We start from the raw sequence: 24,846 nt of genomic DNA on the forward strand, positions 1-24,846 counted from the left end.
CCAAAATACCCTAAAAAAAATAACACATTCATTAACATATGAGAATACTTTAGAACAGAACATGAAAACAAATACAAAAGAAGGGGCAGCACTATAAGAATGCAGAGATAATAGAATATATTCAATTTGCTAAAGTCACAGAACATTAGAGGCAGAGAACATGGTCCCCTCATCCAACTACAAAATGTTTTCTCCCAGAAGCAATACAGCAGATGTAAAGGAAGAAACCATCCCAGGTAACAGAAGCTGGGCAAGCAAGTCATATTTAAACAGGGGCAAACAAGCTGCCTAAATTAAAAAGTAAAACCATGGTATAGAAAAAAAAAAATGAGATGAGATAAATGGATGGCCTACTGAATAGTCTGAAAATTAGGACTGAAAAAACTCAATTTTTACATGATACACAACAGTAGACCATTATAGGTTACTGTACAGGGTAGTAACACAAACAGTATAAAAACAATAATCTTCCTCCTTTCCTTGTAAGAGTTTAAGTTAAGCACAAGTTGAAATTCACATAGATTACGTTATGCAACCTAGAAATAACCACTTACATAATGGAAACACTATGCAAACTGGTACATTTTTAAAGGCTCCATTTATCTAGATACTGCACTAATTAAAATAGTCCCTATTTAATTCTCAGGCAAAAAGAATTTTCCCTGTAGAATAGTTTTGGCCTATAAACCAAATCTGAGTACATAAGATCTGTACTCATTACAAAAGTGACTAGTATTGTTACTTTTATCATCATTTAAGTGCCATTCTTTCTATTAGTTTAGCTAGTAAATTGTTCATTAAGTTTAAGTATGCTGTATAACAAAATGATTCTACTACACACAAAAATGGGTAAGATATAAAAAGGACAGCTGGTAATAAAGATCAAACAAGAACAAAAGAAATTAAAATGATTACCCATTTGTTAAATTGCCAAGGAACACAATTGGAAGACAACTTTACCAAAAAGATAATATATTTTAGCTAACTCCTCTGATCAAATGTCACGTATTTCCTGACCACTCCATGTAAAATAACAACAAAACCCACGCTGTCCCATATTATCCCTCTGTTGGTGGCTGGTTTTATGTGTCAATCTGGCTAGGCGATCATACGCAGCTATTTAATCAAACGCTAATCTGGGTGCCGCTGTGAAGATATTTTCTGGTTATGGTTAACATCTATAGTCAGTTGATTTTCAGTAAAGGAGATTATCCTTGATAATGTGGGCAGCCCTCATGCAATGAGTTGAAAGGCCTTCAGAGCAAAAACTGAAGTTTCCCAGAAGAAAAAAAAATTCTGCCTCAATACTGTAACATCAGTTTCTATCTGAGCCTGCTGTCCTGCACTACAAACTTCCAATTCGCTGGCACCTACAGTCACGTTAAGCCAGTTCCTTGAAATACACAGAACCTACTGGTTCTGCTGCTTGCAAGCACCCTGACTGACACAAATTTTAGTAGCCAGAGTGGGGTAATACTGTAAAACTAATTCCCAAAACTGTGGAAGTGGCTTTGGAAATGGGTAATAGGGAAAGGCTGGAAGAATTTTCAGTTACTTGACAGAAAAAGCCCAGAATGCCTTGAAAGACAGTTGGTTAGAAATACGGATATTAAAGGTGATTTTGATGAGACTTAGATGGAAGTAAAGAGGATGGCAGAAAAGCTTCTATCTTAGAGAATGAATATATATCATCATGAACACAATGTTGAAAGATATACGAATGTTAAAGATGTTTTTGTTGAGGTCTCAGAAGGAAATGAGAAGTATATTATTGGACACTGCAGAAAAGGTAATCCTTGTTTTAAAGTGGCAAAAACTTGGCTTAACTATTCTAGTGCTGGGTGTAAGGTAGGACTTGTAAGAGATGAACCTGGATATTTAGATTTAGCTGAGAAAATTTTCAAGCAAAGAATGCAAGGTACAACCTTGGTTCTCCTCGCTGCTAAAGTAAAATGCAAGATGAAGGAGAGAAACTGAGGAGTGAACTAATAAGCAAAGAGGAAGCACACCCACACAGGGAAGAAGGCCAAGGACTGGAGTGATATGACCATAAGGCAGGGAACACCAAGGACTGCTGACAACCACCAGAAGCTAAGAAGAGGCAAGGGAGGATTCTTTTTTCGAGCCTTCAGAAGGGGCACAGTCCTGCTGACAAACTGATTTTAAACTTCTAGCTTCAACTATCAAAGAATAAATTTCCATTGTTATATGCCACTAGTTTGTGGTAATTTGTTACAGCAGCTTTAGGAAACTAGTATATCCCCGCCATCTTGCTTTATTTCTCTTTGTAGCAATTATCACCCCCCGAATCCTCAATAGTTATTTCATCTCCTCTCCTCCCCCATCCCTAAAACAACATAAAGGCAAAGACTTTGTTTTGGCCATGTTATATCCCCTCCACTGGACAAACACATGCACTTCATAAACATTTGTTGAATGAAAGAATGAACAGTGTCTACAGAATATTTTAAAACACTTTCAATCAATACTTTCAAAACACTTTCAATCAACTATTTTTTACCAATGGCATTTTTCACAGAACTAGACCAAAAAACTTTAAAATTTATCTGGAAACATGAAAGACCCTGAATTGCCAAAGCAATCTTGAGAAAGAAAAACTGAGCTGGAGGAATCAGACGCCCTGACTTCAGACTATACTACAAAGCTACAGTAATCAAAACAGTATGGTACTGGCACAAAAACAGAACTATAGATCAATGGACTAGGATAGAAAGCCCAGAGATAAACCCACACACCTTTGGTCAATTAATCTATGACAAGGGAGGTAAGAATATACAATGGAGAAAAGACAGTCTCTTCAATAAGTGAGGCTGGGAAAACTGGACAGCTACGTGTAAAAGAATGAAATTACAACACTGTCTAACACCATACACAAAAATAAATGGATCAGTAATAGGTTAGTTTTACCATGTTGAAGATCTAGACCTTCCAGTTATGCTGTGGGAATGTTAAATATAAAAGCACTTTAACTTGATAATCAAGTAATATGAATACAGAAGAAATCTTCAATTTATTTAATGTAGAAATGAATGAGGGTCATTCATATACTGGTCATAAAGAACCTTTAATCTAAGCCACTGCTTCTCAAACTTTAGTGTGCATTAGAATCACCAGGTGGGTAAGTTGATGCTGCTGATCTGGGGACCACACTTTGAGAATCACTGGCCTAATTCATAAGTCAAGGAGCAAAAATGACTAAGAACTAATACGACAAAGGATCAGACTGTGCACAGAGCATTTTCATTATTTCACAAATACAGGAGAATTATCTTCAAATTCTGAACTTCTATTTCTTTAACCCAAAACAAAGCAAGATTATAGTATGTTCTCCTTCATATGAAAAGATGAGACTTTTGACTAGTATCAAATAGGGAGTGAAATTGCGTTTTCTTAGGTTTCTCTTTTTAGAGGGAGCAAGGGGAGGGAGGGAAGATGGAAGGGGATATATTGGCTATCCTGAGCTACGCTGTCTTACCCTCAGACTGTCATCTAATTCCACTGTGACCAAGACTGAGACAATTCTAGTTGACCATATATAAATACCAACCCCATAAATGACATTCCACCCCAAAACCAATTGCACATTACATTACTAAAGAAAGGGAATAGAAACATGTTATGATGATTTTCTAATAGAAGGGATGCTTTAATTCTATATTCAGCAAAAATATAACAAGATAAAACTGTTAATCCTTTAAAGCAAAATAATCCTCATAGACACTTTCCATAAATGCCTAGTCACAGAGGTGATAATATATATTGTTAAGTTATAATGCCTTATTGCCTCAATTTGAATTTGTTAATTCCCATACCAAAAAATAAGTGAAACTGAAATTTTATATCAGCAGTTAAAAATCAGACAATGAATTTATACCACAAAACACACAAAATGATAAGCACACTCGAGTTTCCAGTAGAATTATTCTAAGTATATTTTTGCCCTCATTCTTCTGAGGCTCACTTAATATATAAAAAGCAAAGTTGGAACCATATGTTAGCAATGATAGTAATTTAACAGAATTCAAATCCAAAATAAGACAAAGTTTATTTGAAGTTCCTGACAGACCTATGTTTATCTGTAAGTCAGCAAGTGAAAACAGTAACTAAAAACATCCTGTGAAATTTTACCTCACCCAAGGAGACTAAATAGAGCAAGGTAAGTGGACTTCCTGGAAGGATCATGATGACAGACAACTCCTGATGTTGAAATCGCAACTTTGAGAAACCTAGGCTGGAAGTGAAGTGTATGGTCTGGAAGCGAATGTTTAGGGCGCATATACTGAAGAACGAAACTGAATTTTACACAGTTAGATTGCCCAAAGCACCAAATAATTGATGTGACATTTACCTTTGCCGTTTCCCATCATTTACAGAGCTCACACCTCTATGTTTCCTTTTATAGACAGTAACCATTTTACGTATAAACCTCTGACAATGAGCAAGATTGAAACAGTCTGTTAAGAATCTTAAACAAGTTTGCCCTTACCTAACCAGGGGCCTACGTCCAGAATCCTTACTTGCTAACCCTAACCCCATGCATTTTCTCCTGAAACTTCATGGTTAGAATAAAGTCATCATCTGAACGTAACAATTTAAATTTGCTACAGAATATGGTCTTAAAGCAAGGTAAATAGAAACCAAAAAAAATCAGAATTTAAGGTATACTAGGATTAAAAAAAGACCCAATAAAGCTTAAAATCTAATAGTGAATTTCCTTATAATTAAAATCACTTTATAATTTTTAAATACATCTGGCAACAGTTATCAAATAAGACAAATCAGATTATTTAAAATAATACTATTTTAATATTCCTCAGTTTGGTTATTTAATATTCTCCAAATAGTAAGCAAACTGTAAGATTTCAATAAGAGATCATACCAGCAGGGAAAGGAAAAAAAAAAAAAGCCCACTGATAGCAAAAAAAAAAAAAGAAAACAGAAAAAAATTAAAAGCAAATGCAAAACAGTACCATGTTACAGTACCAAAAGTTACACGGTCAGATAAACTAATTATGATCTATATCTCTGTTTAAGAAAGCAGGGCAATGTTTGTTTTTTTGGAGGGAAGCTGCCAGGGAAAACTGAAATTAAATTTTAGTTTTCTGGAAAACTTAATTACATTAATCACTGAATGTGGGATAATGTAGTGATAAACGATAGTAACAAATGTATTATGTTTAAAATACTTATGGAGAGAATCAGAGATATAGTTGCATATATTTAGCTGTGCTCCCCACAACTTGTAATATTGAGCTTCTTTACGAGGTGAGCTGATGAATATCTGTTTTTAATCTTTCACTAGGAGCCTTTCTTTAAGATGGTTTCAGAAATTCTGCTTTACTATCATACTGTTTCACAGCACTGGAGTTAACTGAAGCAAAATTCAGCAGTTTTTCTCATACTTTGAAAACTGTTACTTATTGGAAAAAGAAAAATATAGTTCTGTAAATCTGAATGCAATGTTTAAATGAACTTCCCTCAGCCCAGTTCATTACACAATGAGCGGACTAGACAAAATGAACTCCAGATTCCCTTTCATTCTAAAGGCTACCACTTAGTGCTTCTCTGTTCAGACTTCAGTTAAGTTATAGTACACTGTAAATTAAATGAACATTTTTCATCATGAAATAGTACAAACATGAGTTTGCATAAATAAAAATCTTCGTGAAAATTTTTAAAAAGGTAACTTTTTAAAATAGTTCCATAAATAAGCATATATTCTATCAGTAAAACCTAAAACTGGATGGCAACACTTTCCCAAAATATAAAATATTAGAGCAGGGCTTCCCTGGTGGCGCAGTGGTTGACAGTCCGCCTGCCGATGCAGGGGACATGGGATCGTGCCCCGGTCCGGGAAGATCCCACATGCCGCGGAGCGGCTGGGCCCGTGAGCCATGGCCGCTGAGCCTGCGCGTCCGGAGCCTGTGCTCCGCAGCGGGAGAGGCCACAACAGTGAGAGGCCCACGTACCGCAAAAAAAAAAAAAAAAAAAAAAAAAAAAATTAGAGCAGTACTTTCTTTTAAAAATAAAAGCCAAAAACTATTTTTCTTTAAGTCACTGTGAAAAATATAGGCAAAAGGAATTTGCATGGCTATTTTTTCTTAAATAAAAATATAAATATTCCTCCTGAATGTTTCTTGACCTCTTTCAGCCCAAAATTCTTTTGTCCAATCAGGTGTGAAACATTTTTTGTAATTTCAAACTCTAAACATTTTAAAACTTTTATTAGTATACCTTTTTTTCCTTAAACAATGTGTTCTGTATCTAAATTCATAAATCATATGTTTTGAAGATACTCACTTAAAATGAAGATCTTTGAAAGTAAAATGGGTTTCAACAATTCCTGTAGTTTTCACTCGGGTTCTGAGAACATCTTGTTGAGTTGGGATATAATTTGGTTGTGCAATTCTGTCCAAGTCATTCAAATAGCTGAAAAAATAAACAACAATATGCTAATAGCTAACACTGTCAATAAAGATCATCTAAACCAAAGAGTAAAACATTCTGATGCATGCAATACTCCAGATTACTGAAGTTTTTATATTTCTGTGGAATGATGTAATTTTAAGTCTATATCTTACACAACTCTCACAGAAATGAAAATTTTTATACTTCTCCAGCCACAAAGTTCCTTAAATATTTCAGTAATTCTCCTTGCTGGAAAAGAAAACAAAGTAATAACTTTATGAATATCCAAACTCACGGCACACCATGAATTTGTCCCTTAAAACTCTTTATTACACTTCTTTGATGTAGCACTGTGTTTATGTTCCAGACATTATTCGTTTGCTGAGAAATTAGAAAGCCTTCCTAAGTAGTGAGGAAACCTCTGGCCAAAGGCTGAATTCAATATTGTTCCTTTTCAACCAACCTTAAGTAACATACAGGAAAACATGACACATGCTCCTTCCTATACTCTACATTTTACTGCCTCTATGAATCAGTATTCATATTTTACTTCTCATTGATTTCAGTCACTCATTCAACTTTCTGCCAATGATGCAAAATATGTTGTGCTATAAAAATGTACTGGTGTCGTACCATGCAATTCTTTCATTTTGTGTCCACTTATGTAGTAGAATCAATAATGTTACAGTCCAGGTATGGAGAGATTAAGGTGAACCTGAGTGGTTCAAGAGGGCTTCATGGATAGTGAAGGGCATAAATAGAAATCTGACAGGTGCAACGGATAAAAGGGAATGTCATTCACGTCAGGAGAAGCAGTAGAACAGTGTGGAGGTAGGAAGAGTCACGTCTTGTATGTATCTCAGAAAGTAAGTCCACTAGTAGGCTATGCATGCAGTTAATCCTAAGGTCAGTTGAATGTGGGGCGCATCACTGAAGTGTTTTCTAATACTAGAGTGGAAGAGTCCAAGATAATTTAGACGATACTCTAGGTTTATTATAGAGAGGCACCAACTTTTGCAACTTTAATTGATGTTATCCTCTGAAACTGTTCCTTAGCCATTTAGAATGGGGTCTTATAAACAAAAGGAGCTCAATAAATATTTTATTTCTGGAGATGGGGTTGGAAAGCTATCCTGTGAATTAGTAATCAAAATGTTTTAGACAGTTAAGTCTATGTATGTGATGCTGATACCAGAAGCTGATACCAGAATACATGGATATGATAGCTTGAGTTATCTGTATTATATTGACTGAATTTAAAATAATCAATGTATTACTGCATTGGTGATAATCCCCTAGTACTTCATCTGTGTTTTTAGTTCCATATATATAACATTCACCTTACTGTAAGAAAACCTGACTTAAAAAACAAACGAACAGGCCATGGCTAGATTTTACTAATTGTCCCTTTGAAATAGTGAGCTATTCTTATTTAAAATTTACTGATTACTTCTATGTACATTTCTTTGCTTAAAACTGCTACAGTTCTATTAGCCTCTAAAAATAATGCACATTTATATTTCAACAGGACAAAAAAGAAAAACAGGCATTGTGAAAAACTCCAATTGTTTTAAAAGATCACAAATTTAAAATGTAAATTGGTGGTTAGATGGTCATAATGGGCAGCTTGGCAGCATCCCCTATCTCCGGTCAAGAATTCAGAAATCAAGATAGCTTGTAACTACCACAGAGAAAAAAGATTTTTATGATTCCCTTCATTCTTGGAAAATGGCTCCATTATTGCCATCTTAAGATCAGAACGACCAGTAATGAAATAACGGGGAGACAAAGTGACACGTTTCTTTCAGAGCGTGTCCAAGCACTGTGCACAGGAAAAAGGGTCTTGGTAAATATACTGAGGGGGGTCCAGAAAGATAGGGGGAAAGGAACTTCAATCTATTGTCCCTAAGAAGCACCCCTTAATTATTCAAATAGTTCCCCTTGCTGGGCTCAGCTCAGAGAAACCTTCTCACCGTGAGTGACTTCCACTTAGATCTTTCTGCAGGTTCTGGTGGTGCCAAAGCAAGTATGGAGCACTAAGAGCTGTGTCCTTGCCCTAAGAATTTTTTTTCTAATTTTCTCTTCTAGCTTCTGTAAAGTTTGGTTTACTAATTTAAGGGCATATTGCGTGATGACCATGTATCACGCAATGGAGATATAACACTGGGAAAAACAGACCTTACTGAATTTACAGTGCAGTGGCAAAGATAAAAAAGGAATCAAACAGTCTCAGTATAAGTCAAATCACCTCAAAATAAATGTAAATCTGTGAGTAGTATGGAAAAAAATACATCACATCACGAATACCTAACAGGGAGTCAAAGGCCTACGCATTGAGTCGAAGAGTACTTCCTTGTAGAAGTGAGGACACCAGTTGGAGAGATGGGCTACACAGCAATAAGAAGATGTTACATACACATATATAAACTATGTATGTAATAATTTATATGTTTATACACTTGTAAAACACTAAAAATACATATTGAGAAATATAGCATTATAAAAACTGTGACGGGTTACACAGTAATTTGTATTACTTATTCATTCACACTAAATCATTTACCTAACACTGAGTACTCTGATGTGCAATACATGACATGCTATACGATAATAAGGTCCTCAGGAGCCACAGCCCGTTGGTTTTCCACTGTGGCAAACTAGGTGTATTTACCTGGACCTTCTAATACCTGTCATCTTCTATTTAATCCTCACTTGTGTTCCTAAGAGCCAATAGCTCTGTCAAGAAGACTGAGTAATTTTGGAAAGTAAAATGAGTGCAAGGCACATGTCTCTAGTCATATCATCTTTGACATTTCTGAGTGTGTGCGCCAAGTAACGGAAACAAATCCTTGATTTTTTTTTTTTTTTTAAATTCTACGTGGATCATCAAACAGAAAGCTCCCTGATTAGGTTTTATCAAAACTTCCTTTATAGACTTTCCTGGAGCCACCACCTGGAAAATCAGGGCAGATTTTTCTTCTAAAAAACTAGACTTAGATATCTGTAAACAATGTCCAATGCAACAGGGCACATACAGTTGACAACTTTCAACTAAATCATTTACCTGAGTACTCTGTGTCACTGAGTACTCTGTGTCTGTCACTGGACAAGTAACTTCTCAGGCACTTAGTAAACAAAAAGCACACAAATCAGTTACCCTCCCCTTTGGCTAGCCCCAGGTAAACCAGAGATACACCCAAATTCAGAGTGAATGTTCGCAAGTTCCAATTACTTTCTTGGAAATATACTGGAAACAGCTCCATTCGGCATGTTTCAATTAGTTACACGAGTCCCTTGAGACAACTTTTGAACACAAGGGAAATATGAGCCTTGCTACCTACAAACACACACAAAAAAGACAGAAGTTTTGAAATACTGTCATCCTAAATATCCTGAGTTGTATAAGAATGTGTCAGCCAACTCTGCATTAAAAGTGACCTGGAGGTATACCTGACTTCCAAGTAATTATTCATGATAGTGTAGTTCTGAAGTTATGATTACTTACTATGCTGCAGAATCATTAAGCTGGTACTCTCGGGACCTGTTGAAGCAGGCTTGTACACCACTGTCTTTCCACAATCTCTTTATAACTCCAGCAAGTTCTGCAGTCATAAAACCTTCCTCAGCAGCGCCAGCAAGCACAAAGAGTTGGCGGGCATCATCCTGAAGATTCAAAGTCCATTTTTATTTAAAAAGTAAAAAGCCAGACACTACAGATAAAGTATATTATAGATTACCAAAAGTGCAATAGTGAATTTCCTTTATGCCTTTTATTGGTGTCATAACTTGGATTTCTCTAAAAGAACCACTTAAAAAATTGGCTTAATCAAAAAAGCATAATCTTAAATCATGAGTCCATGTTTTGTGATATTAGTAACAGCTATCAAGGCACTAAGGAGCTGAAAGAATGACGACACTTGCAGCTCATGAGAGAATATATTAACCAACTACCCACTAACAGTCTGTTGTACCCTTCTGAGAAAACAGAAGAATGTATGCTTTGCCTCTCCCTTACCAAAATGTTTCTAATCTAAAAAACACATTAACACCATTAGAGGTTATTTTTAGAATCTAATTAAATGTTAGCTTTGTGATATACTTCACAGATGCAAAATAAGTTCAGAGAAGGGAGAAATCAATGTGGGATAAAGCAAGAAGAGTTCCACAGAATGGTGTGAGATTTTTCAGAAGACCTTAAAGTATGTATACCTTCAAATCAATGGGCCAGGAGATGGGGATAGCTGTTTGCTAATCCAGGCAAGGAAACAAAATAAACACAGCTTTGGAGTAGAAATACTCATGACACATATAGAAGAGAGCATGCAAAGTTTTTAAATGAAGGAATACTACACATAAATTTAATTAAATTTTGCTTAAGTTTTGAGGCTACAATATTTAGTTATTCTGATCCATAGTTAATCAAGCCCACAAAAGAGATATGAGCCACTGACGCAATTCTAAATTTTCCAAATTTAGACAAATTTAGACAAAATTTGGACAATTTTTAGAATTGTCCAAAAGAGATATGAGCCACTGACGCAATTCTAAATTTTGTAATAGCACATTTTAAAAAGTGTAAAAAAAAAAAGTAAAATTAACTGTAACAATATATTTTATTTAACCTGTATATAAAATATCATTTCAACATGTAATCAATATAAACTTATTGAGATATTTCATATTACTATAGATATTTAGTCTTTGAAATGTGTTTCTTTTATACGGACAATGCATCTCAATTCGACACATTTCCAATACTCAGTAGCCACATATAGGGAGTAGCTACAGTGCTCTATAACACAACTCTAGTCTTCAGGTAATAACACAGTTAATACAAAAGTAAGGGATATGTGAAGTTACCATCTTCACAAAGATTCTTTCTGGCCTGAGATATGCGGCTTTATGTTAACTGGATACAGTCCATAATTTTTCTCTAGGGGCATTTTTTCCAACGTGGTGTAGTAGCTCTTCATAAAGTGATGGCACACATTATGATAAGGCATACAGAAGGGAAGCATTTGGTGACATAGGCTAGCAGAGGGTACTAGCTGACAGTATAAATTCATTCTACTGCCAGTTCGTGAAACATTTTCTTTTCAGATGGAACCCATCGTGAGAAATAATTAAGTCACTCAGCATGGGAACATTATTATTCAAGCATATGTTTCCCTTTTTAGTAAATCACAAGAGAAATGCATGCAAGCAAGTAACACTTGTACCATGTCCTTAATAAACCCCAACAAAACACAATTTCAAGTCGTTTTTAGCACCATTTACCGAATTCCAGTAAACGGTTATTCAATTTTCCAAATAATGACTTATATGAGAAATTTCTAAATTTGGTTATTTTTATTTTTAAGTGACATCAAACGTATTTTTCTCCAACCATTTTAGAAAAGTGCTTTTCACTTAAGTGAGCTTTAAAATGAGCTTTCATTATGATATATTTATTCAATTTCCATAAAATGTGTTGACAAAAAAGACTAATGCCCTCTGATACGGGTCATAAGATCACGTTCTCTTCAAACTTTCCAGGAAAGAAGCCTGAAGAAGAGACCTGGGAAACTGTAGAAGCTCTATTTATAAACTGCGGCATTCAAAAATGTCTCCTCTTCACAAAATGTAAAGAAGTCTCTTTTCCTTAAAAAACGAACTGGAATACTCATCTCCATGTCATTAGCAGGACATTCAGATGTCTGCAGATGAGCTTTAAGTAATACATTTAAGCAGGAAGGTACTTTAGAAATTATTCTACCTAATTTTTTGTTTTGTTTAAAAAGAACCTGAGACATAGAGAGATTGTGCAATTTAAAGTTCCACAGGTAGTCACCCAATCCCATACATTAGTCAACAATTACTAAGCAGCCACTTCCTAAGACAAGATAAATTTGACAACTGCAGAATGATGACAATAATCCTATCTTGTCATGGACTGAAGTCTTTTCAAGATTCATTTAAAATGTTACTTAAGAACATTTAAGAAAGAAAGACAAACTTGAGTGTACTAAAACAGTATGACATAGTGTCGAAAAAGGGTAGGGATTACTAAAGGGCTACGGGTAAGTAAAGCAATTTACAGGAACTCTTTTTGTAGTGTTAAAAAGAAATTTATTTGCCAGGCAATTATTTGCAAGTAGCAAGGAAAAAAATCCTCGGATGTAGCCGAGTTAGTATGTTTTCAAATGACTAAGAACTAAATGAAAATAAGATGGTTTAAAGAATGTAAATTCTAGTTCATATAACTGCATGTTTGGGGAACTCAGAAAGGAGATACAAAATGCTATCCTGTCAAGAGACACATAATAGCCTCTTCTCACACAGTGATGGTCAGGGAGCACCTGTTAGTTAGTGACAACACATTTTATTTGAAGCCGTCACCTATTTTGTGAGAATTATGGGGAAGAGAGGACTTTGAGGGACCATGATGGCTGTCTTCTGATATATCAGGAATCATCAAGTAAGAAAGAACTGACTTTGTGCTTAGGCACAGAGCAGAAAAAGAGGGCAAAAGACATCAGATTTCAATTCAATAAGAACACTTTTTCACAACCAAAGCTATCCAAAAACACACAAAAAGGAGGGAGAGTGAGAGACTGAAATTGTTAAGCAAAGGCTAGATGAGTGTTTCAATAGAAAACATCAGAAAGCCCTTCTACAATAGAGTCTAAGTAATATGATAAAGGAGTGTCAAAAAAAATAGCGCACCTTTGAATTTTTGACCACAGGGATAATGTACTGATGTCATGATTGATACAGGTATAGAAATCCTTTGTTTCAATGCTTTAGGATAATTATTTCATTAATAACATTAGGCAACAATACCAAACACCACATACAATGAGAATTACTGACATATTTAATCTACCACATTTCTAGAGCATACAATCACTCCTATAAATTTAAGCCAGTTATACTGCTTTCACCAAAGTTAGTGTACTGGTAAGGAAATCTTGAGAACTTTAGTGAAGTCACCTCTCCATAGCAGCTGATGCCAATCCCAGATGTTAAAGAACTGCTTTAAGAAATAAACAAATGTAAAACTTTTTTTCACTAAAAACACAACTGTAACCAAAGTAAAAATGACTGAGGCAAGGAAAGAGGAAGTTGTTTTTCTTTTTTTCCCCTGTAACACTGCTTAAGGGGGAAGGGGTGGGGGAAAAAAGTAAAATCATCTAAATTAATTTTTGACTAAATTGCAGAGAGCATGAGCTTCATTATGTCAAGAAGAGAAATTATAATAAGTATATTACATAAATATAACTGTTATGTATATATATGAATCTTATAACTATATAGCTTTAATTTTCAAATTAATAAAATAAACAAACTATTCTTTGTATGCACAATAGAACCTATTGTGAAAAGATAGACAAACATGTAATAAATAATACATGAACTGAGCAAAGTAGAAAAATACTGTGCTGGAGGCATATAATACATTTCAAATGAAGGTTAGTATCACTTTGTCACATATATAAATCAGTATTTCTCAGAATCAAAAACAACATAATATTATAACTTCTTCATCTTAGTTCTCAACGATAAACCAGACTACTACTATAAATAATTCAAACATTCATCTGGAAAAAGGATAAGTAGAAATAACTAGAAACATTTTGAAAAAGAATACTGGGGACAGAGGGCTGAAATGATCAGATATTAAAAGTCTACATACAATATGTAGAACATCTAGTATTAATGCAGATCAACAGGGGGAGAAAATCCCAAATGTGAACTTACATGACAAAGGTGGCAAGATAAATCAGTAGGAGAGAATACAATTATTAAAAAAACACTCGTGAATAATTAGATAGCCATATGAAGAGGAAAAAAAATAACGCAGATCCTTATTCCATGCATACAACAGAGTTTCAGAGGGATTAAAAAACTAACATAGAAACGATGTTGAAATTCACTCCCTAAAAAACTTCTAAAATAGCACAAATATTCAGTAAATCTTTGGCTGAGAGAAGGTTTTCTAAATTTAAACACAATGGAAGAAATAATAGGGGAAAAATTTTTAAATGACAACCTAAGATTAAAGGCAATAAGCCAAATGTGAGAGAAAGGGACAAAGGGACATGTGGACAAAGGGTTAATATACAAGTACATACAAACAAGCAAATACATAATCAAGACACCAAGACTCCAATCCGTAGATGAATAAAGGATAAAATAAGCCACTAACATAGAGAAATAAAAACAGTCAATAAAGAAATGGAAAACTGCATAGTTATATTAAAAAATTGAAAATGCAAGTTAAATTAAAATAAGACTTACTAATAAATTAGCCAATATTTTAAACATGTCAGACTCCAAATGTTGGCTACCCAGAGTGCTAAGAAAAGGCACTGCTGCTAGGAAAGTAAATTGACACAGCCTTTCTCGAAAGCAATCTGGCAAATCTGGCAGAGACATAATCTAACTAAATAATGAAATTAATTTTACAATTAGAGGAAGAGAAAAGTGGCCATTATGCAGGAGCACGCTGAGGTTTGGGGGTGAAAGGGAGCTTAAGTCAATTCTAGGCAAGGTTTTCTGTTCCTTACAGCCCAGCTTATTCCAAGGAAGTGCTTCTCAAGCTTTCTGGGATGAAAGATCTGTCTTGTGTTTTATTTGTTTCATTTTCTTTTATTTCCAATCTTTCAAAACTAATACTATTGGAAAAATAACATTTAAACGACGTAAAATATAAATACATTTTTGTAAACTATCAGAGTTAATATATAAATTACTCTGTCAATTGCTGTAAAAGTTGGTCTAATCGCTTCCTTTACTTCTGTACTCACCTGTGCACATGCCTGTGTGCAGGCACTGTCCACGGACCACACTGAGCAGCACAACTCTAAGCGATGCAGTGACATGTTGATAGGCCCCTGTTCAACACTTCCCTAACTGTACATTATTAAAAACAAAATAATCTAATTTATCAATAAACTGTCATCCACAGATTGACTACACGCATTATAAGAGTTTTGAAAGGATATTAGGCACAAATTTTGATTGCTCTTTGCCAGCCTTGAAACAGTTTTGTTTCCTCTTATTTTAAATAACTAATGTGTAATCTGCTTTGCATATCTGGTAGCTGCCAAATACGAAGCAAACCACAGAAAATTGTCACTGTCTCTTAAAATTTCACATCTTTTAGTCAGTTCTCACCCAGTTAACCTACATATTAAAATGTAATTCCAATCAAGATACCGACAGGCTTTTTTTGTTTGTTTCAAAAGGGATGTGAGGAATTAAGTTGATTCCCAAGTTTATCTGGAAGAGAAATGCATTATAGCCTTTATATTTTGGTTAAAAAAGAACAACGGGATGGGTGCACTTACCCTACCAGATACCAATATCCTATGAAGCAAGAGAAACTAAAATAATGTGACTCTGACAAAAATAATAGTAGTATAATCATTATAAATAACAACAGCAATAACAAACATTTACTGAGCATCGATTATGACCAAGGCATGTAGTAAATGCTTGTCATTATTTCTCAGAACGCTGTAAGGTGGATGTTATTATTATTTCCATCTTAATTATGAAAATAAGTGACTGAGCTAGGGAAGAAAAGAATATATCAATTTAAAAAAATGGAGTTCAGAAAAACACTCAATTTAATGCTAAGGGTAGCATTTTCAAGTCACTCAGGAATGGAGTATTTAATACATGGTTGTAGGCAAGAGATGATCAGATTATAAAATATACTTAGATTCCACCTAGAAAAAGGAAGATAATTTTTAAAAACTAATTGTAAGCTGAAGAATGTCTGACAAGGCACAAAACACAGAAGTCACAACTGACTGAAGAAAATTAAAAGTTCTGTAACAAGAAAAATACTGTTTCAAAAAAGTAAAAGAAATATGCTGAATAAAAACATTTGTAAAACATAAAGAAGTAATATCCCTAATATTCAAAGAGATTCAGTGTGAAAAGGACAAGGAATTTAACAGAACTGAGTAAAGAATACTAAGAGGAGTCCACAGAAGAGATACAAAAAGACAAGATTCTCAACCTCACTACAAATCAGGAAAATAAAAACTAAAAAAGAAAGATTTTTTCACTAAGATATTAAAAAATTAAAATGTTAATGTATCTAAGTTAATGACACTCTGGGAAAGTTGACACTGATGCACGGTTGCTAGAAAAGATTATTCACTTCCTGTTTTTTTCTGAAAACAGAAAAAACTATGGTACCTATCAAACTTAAATATCTGGTTATCCTTCAACTTAAAAGGCTAATACTTCCAGGAATTGATACTGTAGAAAAAGAAATATACTCAGCCGTTCTCTATACTGTTTCTTCTTTCTAGAATGCTTTTTCCTTGTTTTTGTCTAGAAAACTCTTAAGACATGTTCCAATACCAAGCTCAAAGTCCCCTCTTCCTGTCTAAGCCATGTTTAATTCATCTTTGTATTCCTTAGCACAATTTCAATAGCCTCATAGTATTTTAAAATTTGCAGACTTCCCTGGTGGCACAGTGGTTAAGAACCTGCCTGCTGATGCAGAGGACACAGGTTCAATCCCTGGTCTGGGAAGATCCCACATGCCGAGGAGCAACTAAGCCCGTGCGCCACAACTACTGAGCCTGCTGCGCTCTAGAGCTCGTGCGCCACAACTACTGAGCCCATGTGCCACAACTACTGAAGCCTGCACACCTAGAGCCTGTGCTCCACAAGAGAAGCCACCACAATGAGAAGCCTGCTCACCACAACGAAGAGTAGCCCCCACTTGCCCCAACTAGAGAAAGCCCGCAAGCAGCAACAAAGACCCAACGCAGCCACCAATAAATAAATAAATAAATTTATTAAAAAATAAATAGAAGAACAAGATTTGCGTAGAGGCAAGGCAACAAAGACACGGAGTAGACCAATCAGAACCAATGAGAGAGACTGAAGATGTTCATGTGAAAGAGTTAACAACGGCTAACGGTAACAGAAGTAACAGTCGGAAGGTAGGAAGAAAACAAGGGACCCGGGGACAGATAGAGAGAGCCTAAAAAGAGTGGGTGAAACTAGAACCAGTGAAACAAAAATGACCAGCTCAGGCCCCCATGTAGATTCCAAAGCATCAGAAAACCAGTTTTAAAAAAAAAGCTTGTGGTTAGAGAGCAGTTATTTCCAGTCAGTCCTGAAACAGCCCAAATCTGCCCCAGAAAGGACAGAAAATGACAATATTCCTTGAGAGAAAAATATGAAAATAAAAAGACCTCATAAAAAGCAGCTTGCATCGACCCATCATTACCTCAGACAATGGAGGCTACAAAAACCTCTCTCTCTAATAATCACATGTAAGATCTGAACACAGAATACTGTACACATGAATTGGAATTAGAGTACAATTTATTCAATTCTTTATCATAGGGTAGCTCTCTTTTGTGTAAGACTAAGAGCTCAAAAAAAAATTTGCTGAATGAATAAAAGATAAATGAATAAGTTACAGCCTGAATGCATAGTACTGACAAGGCAAAAATTGTCTGGATATGATCAAATCTTATTTCAGATAATTTAGAAGAATGCTATGAATTAGTATCAAAAATGATCTTGAAATCTATTTGAAAATTTTAATTCATCACACTAAGCTTTTTAATCTGTTTAAAAGCTTAGTAAATTAATATGGCCTAGCAACTTATAAAGAAATATTAGATTAACTTATAAAAAATAAACCAGATTTGCTTTACAGATTTCTCCAATGTATGTTCTCTACTGTTGCTTTCATTCATTTTTTTTCCTGTTAAGCACAAATTGAGCCTCTATGTAAAAATAAAAACCTAGCAGAGATTAAGAGGACAACAAGTTACGGTCTCTATGCAAAAAATCTTCACAGTATTATCAGGGAGATAGCACACACATATTGAACACATAAAAATAAAAGGGAACTATAAAAAGGGGTAACAGTAGTAGCAGTAATAATAAATCTACTTTGTACAAAAATATTAAAAATTAATCTAGAGATTCAGTTAAAGGTTTCTGGGAAGGTCAAGTTTTACATCAGTTATTAAAAAAAGAATCAGTGAAGAATTAAACCATAATAAAATAATAATAAAACTTGAAATAAACAGATTAAGCAAGCAAACTGGGACTGGGGGAAAAGGAGAAAAAGAAAATACCCTATGGACTGGCTGGGGCTACTTCCAATCAAACTGAAAATAAGTTACACATTGGGCCAAACAAGGAAGCACAGGCACACTGCCTTGGTTACCACCGTGTGGTAATCTTTCCTTCGTGTAATGTCTTGGGTTCCAGTTTCTTTACTGATAAAATAAAGAGGTGAAACTAGCTTGTCTCCTAAGGTCCTAGCTGTGAAATTCTGAAAGATGTTTTCTAATAGCCAGTATTCTCTGATTCCAAAGATTAGCAAACTTGTATACTGTTTTCATTATCTGAGACTAGACTGCTTTTTAGTCTGGGCATGAACGCAAATAATTAGATCCTCTCAGCACTCCAAATCATAAAAACAAATTCTGAAGAATGCCAGTGTAGGCTGTATACTAAACTCAGTAGTAACTACTAAAAACTGCTATGGAGGTACAGAGGTGCCCAATATGCCATGTTATACAGAAAACACTGCAATGGATATTGAGTGGTCCCAATCATCTTATGGATAAGGAAAGTATTCTAGCTCTTAAGGGAAGATGATGCAAACCTGTGTATTCTTAGTTCACTCACTTCTAAAGCTTCTGACCTACTTCACTCACTACCATCCTTCTGGTCCTGAGACAGTTGATAAATCTATGTTATACAATATGGTGTCAATCATGCAAGTTGTTTTTTTACTCATCAGGTCTGCTCCAAGGACTTTAGGAACTTACAGCCCGGGCCGAGTCACCGAAGTCTATCTTCAACCTCCCCATGGCCCTAATGATAGCAATAATTGACTGGATGGTGTTACTGTAGACCACTGCTTTGTACTGTTTACATTCCTCTTCTGAATAACCAGCTTCGTGGATAATTCTAACAAGACAAAAAGAGAAAAGTTAACACTTACTTCCTTTGATGGAACAGTACACTTAAACATAAAAAAATTTAATGTTTTAAATCTACTTACTTCATTTGCTTCACAATTGTACTTTTCCCAGATTCACCAGCACCTAAAAAAAGGGAAATAAATGAGGGATTTCTAATTTTATCACTTATGTATATCCAACTCCCAACACACACACACTCTCTCTGTCTCTTACAGGTAATTTAAAAAAAAATTTTATTGGAGTATAATTGACTTACACTGTTGTGTTAGTTTCTGCTGTACAGCAAAGTGAATCAGTTATACATATACATACATCCACTCTTTTTTAGATTCTTTTCCCATATAGGTCATTACAGAGTATTGAGTAGAGTTCCCTGTGCTATACAGTAGGCCCTTATTTATTTTATATATAGTAGTGTGTATATATCAAGCCCAATCTCCCAATCTACCCCCCACTTCCCCCAAGTTTGTTTTTTACATCTGTGATTGAATTTTTTATATCAAAATGATCTTTATTGGTTTCCAAACATACAGAAAATTTCTTAAAAATAAGTCCCATCTGTTTATTACATCATAATCCTTAAACTCAGCTAAAAAAAAAAATGCTTTCATCGATGCTTTTATGTATTCCCTGAAATATTAAAAAAATTCTTTCTTCTATAGCTTACACTGAAGCAGTATAAATAAATTTTACTCAAGATTTTGCTCCCCACTGGAAGATGTTTAACTTTCTGGCCAATTATCATAATTTCAACCTCTGCCTCATGTGAAGTGGACAGACCAGTGGTGCCAAGAAACCACGAAAATTATTTTTAAATATTACGTTATAATAAAATAGCTATCTCACGCATTATATAGTCAACCACCATTACTGAACAAGTGACACACAGCCGGCATGCTTCGCTAACACTGGGGATGCAGTGGTATGGCAGAAATGTCTCCCCCTATGTTTTTCTTTATTCCCTGTCATAAACCCATTCTCAAAACTCTCCTTCACTCTCTACATATTGATGACCTCCTCACAATTTGAGTCTCTAGAACTATGCCATCATAACACGAAAATATCACTAACAAAATGGCCCTTTATAAAATTAGAGCCCTCTAGATACTGTGAACATCTGAGCACAGGACACAAAACAAGGAGGGTATGACAAGTCTACTGTTTGGCTTCATACTGTCTTTGACCAGGGCTACAGATCATGGAGCTGTTATTTCTGTCTGAGAGACAGGGCTCAGGATTTTCATTATCTAGGCCTCATATTCCCATTTTTCCAGAGCCACTGCTACATGCTCTATGCTCCAGTGTCACTGAACTTACAGTACTAACAACACCTACTGCTGATGACACCACCAATCTTCAAACATACTGTTCCTCCTGCCAAAGTGTAATTTGCTCTGCTTCCTAGAGCTCCACTGGTGATGCTGTATCAACCACCAAACCTACCCCCTTCCTCAGTCTTTCCTGACCCACTCCCGCTATGATCCCTGTTGCCTCTCCCTTTGAACATGTTCTACTTGAATGCTCAGCAGCTAACTTGTGCTAGACACACCATCAACCAGAAATGTACCTGAATGTATTCAAGCTATCTGTGACGGATCAGTTAGACGGCAAACTTCTGGGCCTCATTCCCTTCTCCCCTTCCCCCTCCAGCTACACACATCCAAATCATCAGAGGCATCTGAGAATAAGTCATAGTTAAATGGCCTATTTGAAAACCTGGGGGGGGGGGGAAACTGCTTAAATTTTACTTGTGATTTGATATTCAAGAAATTTTCCCAAGATAGCTGCATATTAAGTAGAAAAGCGGGCACTGAATAAACAGTGAGGGCATTATTCATCTACAGACAGCCTTTGAATCTTGGCAGGGCAACTGCCAATACAAACAACTCCAAGATAAACAACCCATTATATATTAATCAACAAGCCACATACTTGGCTCTATGAAAAGCACAATCGTAGCCATTACGGCTCACACATTTCTCTAATTCAAGAGAAGCCCACCCAAGGAACACACCCTCGGCAGTCTCCAGCAGGGCTATCTTCAAGGGGGCCCTCTGTGCCTCTAGGGCACGGCAAGTTGACTCAGCAGCAGCCGTGTTTCGCTGATAGGACATTTTAGATCCCAACATCCATTCACGGGGTGGTGATTCCACATGCACAGTGAGCGTCGATGAAGAGCCACCCATGGCCCATTCTGTTAGTGAAACAACTCAGAGGTTCAGAGGAAGGCTCACATGATACAAGCTCATGAGGTCTGAGAGCCATACAAGGGGAAAATCAGAAATAGTAAAGAATAAGATGGTTCCCAGCTGAACTCTATGGAGGCAGATGAGAATTTTTAAATCTTAATGAGAAAAAAGCAAGTTTTCCTAATGTTAGACATTATCTTTAAATTCTAACTCACTTCCTGTCTCATAGAATAGTTGGTGACATGGGACATTGAGCTTACTCCACAGTGAGCATTTGGTCAATGGCTTGAGGTTCCAAAAAATCCTGAAATATGTTTAATATTAAAGAGTGTAGATGGCAGTGTTACTGGCTGGATTTCTACCTAATTTCTTTGCTAGTTAGACAAGGTACTCTCTGTGGACCAGATTTCCTAAAGACAGAAATACTGGGGAAAAAACTTTCATAATTTAGCAGTTTATATAATTAGAATTTTCAATTCTTACTTCCATGCAGAGACTCCTAATAGGAAAATTAGAAATGCTGCACGGTTATGGTTCCAGCATTCTAAACACTGGTATTCTTTCCACATAGCGTACAGGAAGAGTTAAAGGTTGTCCTCCAGAAATCTCAGTCAGCACAGTCCTGTCTGAGAGACTGACAGGAAGCAATATTGTAAAAAAACAAAACCAACCAACCAAACAAACAAACAAAAAGCCCCTCAGGGGTAGTGGAGGCAGGAGAAAGGAGAAAAGGGTAAATTTTCCTAGCAGTATTCAGCAAGGCAGCTACTGCTTTTCAGTTCAATCCATAGGCAAGATTAAAAGAGTGAGAGTACCCTGCTTTCAAGAAGAAACAAGGAATATGTAACACGTATCAGTCAGGAAAGATCAAAGCGTGGGACCGTTGCGGTCACAAAGCTGAGACGGTCAAGGTGACTAGGTGGCCTGTAGAGTAACCGTTGACAAGCTGGTCGCTGTGAAATGAACGAGACTTTAGGGTAGTGGGAAGGGAGGATGCAGCTCCCCAGGGCAAGAATGTGTGCAGTGTCGCCACAGTGGGCCAGGAACCATAAAGCCACTGAGGGGGATCCCCCAGACCTCTCTTTAAGGAGGAAGTGGCGGATGGAAAACTGCATATCTGAGAGTAAATACTGAGCCCAGCAGGTGTGTGAAGTGGAGCTGGGCACCTGATAATGCACCACACAGATAATGGGAGGGCAAAGGAGCATCACCACAGTAACACGGACAGGGACCCACCTGCGGCTCCGGGCTACACACGCAGGGCCGCTTATTAACAGGGCCCGGAAAAGCAAAATGTATCCAGTGAGGACAAGTAGAAGGATGAGGGAGGGGAAAGACTAAAAACAAATCACGGTCTAAGTAAAGTAACCCCATGGCTAGATTATAAGTCCTTGAACAGAATTATATAAGTTACCATTATAAAAATGATAATCAAATCGTGCTCACCCCTGATTTCTGTTGAGGGGCAGTCTAGAGAAATTTGGAAGTTTAACTGTGGCGAGGTTTAAAAGAAAAAAGAAAACACCTCTGACCCCAGAAAACACATACTCCAGCCCCCGGAAGAATATTCTTTATCCAGCTTTGCTTGGGTTCACATTTATATCATTTATTTCCTGGTTTCAGCTGCCTAACATCAAGGCTGTTCGGCATTAAAACGGTGATTTTGTCAAAGTCACCTTATGCTGAATTCCTGACGCCACTACTCCACTTTTAAAAACGCCCAACTTTTACGTACAATTGAACCATTTTTACGTTCAATAAGACTAAATTACAGTTCAGTTTAAACTGGAATAAAACCAAATTTACAAGTACATTTAAAGTCGCTTCTGTTTATCATAATGCTACTGTAAGATTAGTAAGATCAAGGTCCTTATTTTTAAGATAGAAGCAAATAAAGAGGATGCAAGGGCAAATACTAATTATAGATAAGAGGCTTAATTATCCCCCTGGAAAGTAAAGGAAAATTTCCCTCCCTTTTTCTTAGGACATTTACTTTAGAAAAATTTTAAATGTAAGTGCTTTCTCCTCTTTGAAATGTATATACAGTTGACCCTCACCAACCTCGGTTTGAACTGCATGGGTCCACATATACGTGTATTTTTTTTTTTCCAATAAATTCATACAGCACTACGCAGTCTGAGGTTAGCTGAATCTGTGGCAGGTCCTGGAACCAATCCCCTGCAGATACCAAGGGACAACTGTATACCCTTTTGAAAACTAAACAGGCTTTTTTTGTCAGCTTCATGATCAAGAATGTCTTTCTCAAGAACCTGAGAACCATCTCTTTGAAAGGTAAACATCACAGGAGATAGCACCCCTATCTTCCAGTTTCTGCAGGTAGGTAGGAGTCTACCTTGGGTGGGGGTCTTGCTCCAAGTTGCAAAACTACCTCTTGTCATAAGATAAGTTTGTTTCTCTTCTGGATAAGGTCAATTAGCTAAAAGATGGTTACCTCAATTACCAGGCAAAGTTAGGATGAACTGTGTGTGACATAAGGGTGTTGTAAAGCCTCTCATTTAGGGACTAGTTGTCATTTATCTCGAAAACATGTATGTAACCGGTTGAATCAGCTTGGCTATGTTAAGTGGATGACATACCTTTCTGTCTTGCAGTCTCTTAATGGATTGCCTGTGATGCAATCCATTCAATAAAAAAATGTTTTCTTTCTCCACTACCTTTGTGAAGATGATTTCTGGGTTGGGAGAAGACTTTGTTTTTAATTATTATTCCCCAACATGGGAACAGTCTAGAAATCTTTATTATTCAGCCGTGAGAAGCTCTGGACTTACATTTATATAAATATCTATGTATTTATAGGCTATATCTGACATTCTGGGATATAAAAATAATGACTGTAAACAGCAGAATCTAGATTCCCCCAAATGATCCCCGTTCTCCAAATATTAACTCCCCATAAAATTACTCCCCGACCCATTCATGTCTGAGATGGGGATCACACTATTACACTGCACAAGGATGATTACACACACACACGACTACTCTAGCATCCAGGTAGGACAAAAGAAAGGAGAATTGTGGGCAACACAGGAAGCTTTTTCCTGGCAGCCTAGTCAAAGAGACCACAGAAGTAACTAATTGAACTGAGAGATCAATGTTTCTACGAGTAGAGTCTCAAGACTCACACGGTGAGGGTGAGGAAGGATAGAGGACTGGGGGCCACAAGTACACGCTTCGGGGTCTACAAGTTTGCTGCAAGAAATTTTAATTCAGTGTTTTTATTTGTATAACAAGAATAATTTAAG

The 24,846-nt window shown here is 36.2% G+C and overlaps 1 protein-coding gene across 2 annotated transcripts in view; it reads right to left on the bottom strand.

The window, feature by feature from the left end:
• The window catches only part of GNAI1 (G protein subunit alpha i1), a 90,065-nt gene that overhangs the window by 15,867 nt on the left and 49,352 nt on the right, over positions 1 to 24,846 (bottom strand). For both annotated transcript variants that reach the window (XM_060157211.1, XM_060157210.1), the window contains exons 3-6: positions 19,475 to 19,517; positions 19,239 to 19,380; positions 9,935 to 10,092; positions 6,322 to 6,450 (exon numbers count right to left, since the gene is read on the bottom strand). In XM_060157211.1, coding sequence (XP_060013194.1) covers positions 6,322 to 6,450; positions 9,935 to 10,092; positions 19,239 to 19,380; positions 19,475 to 19,517 — 472 coding nt within the window. The remainder of the gene's footprint in view (positions 1 to 6,321; positions 6,451 to 9,934; positions 10,093 to 19,238; positions 19,381 to 19,474; positions 19,518 to 24,846) is intronic.

Source organism: Lagenorhynchus albirostris, chromosome 8 (genome assembly GCF_949774975.1).
Source record: "Lagenorhynchus albirostris chromosome 8, mLagAlb1.1, whole genome shotgun sequence".
Classification (NCBI taxonomy): Eukaryota; Metazoa; Chordata; class Mammalia; order Artiodactyla; family Delphinidae; genus Lagenorhynchus; species Lagenorhynchus albirostris.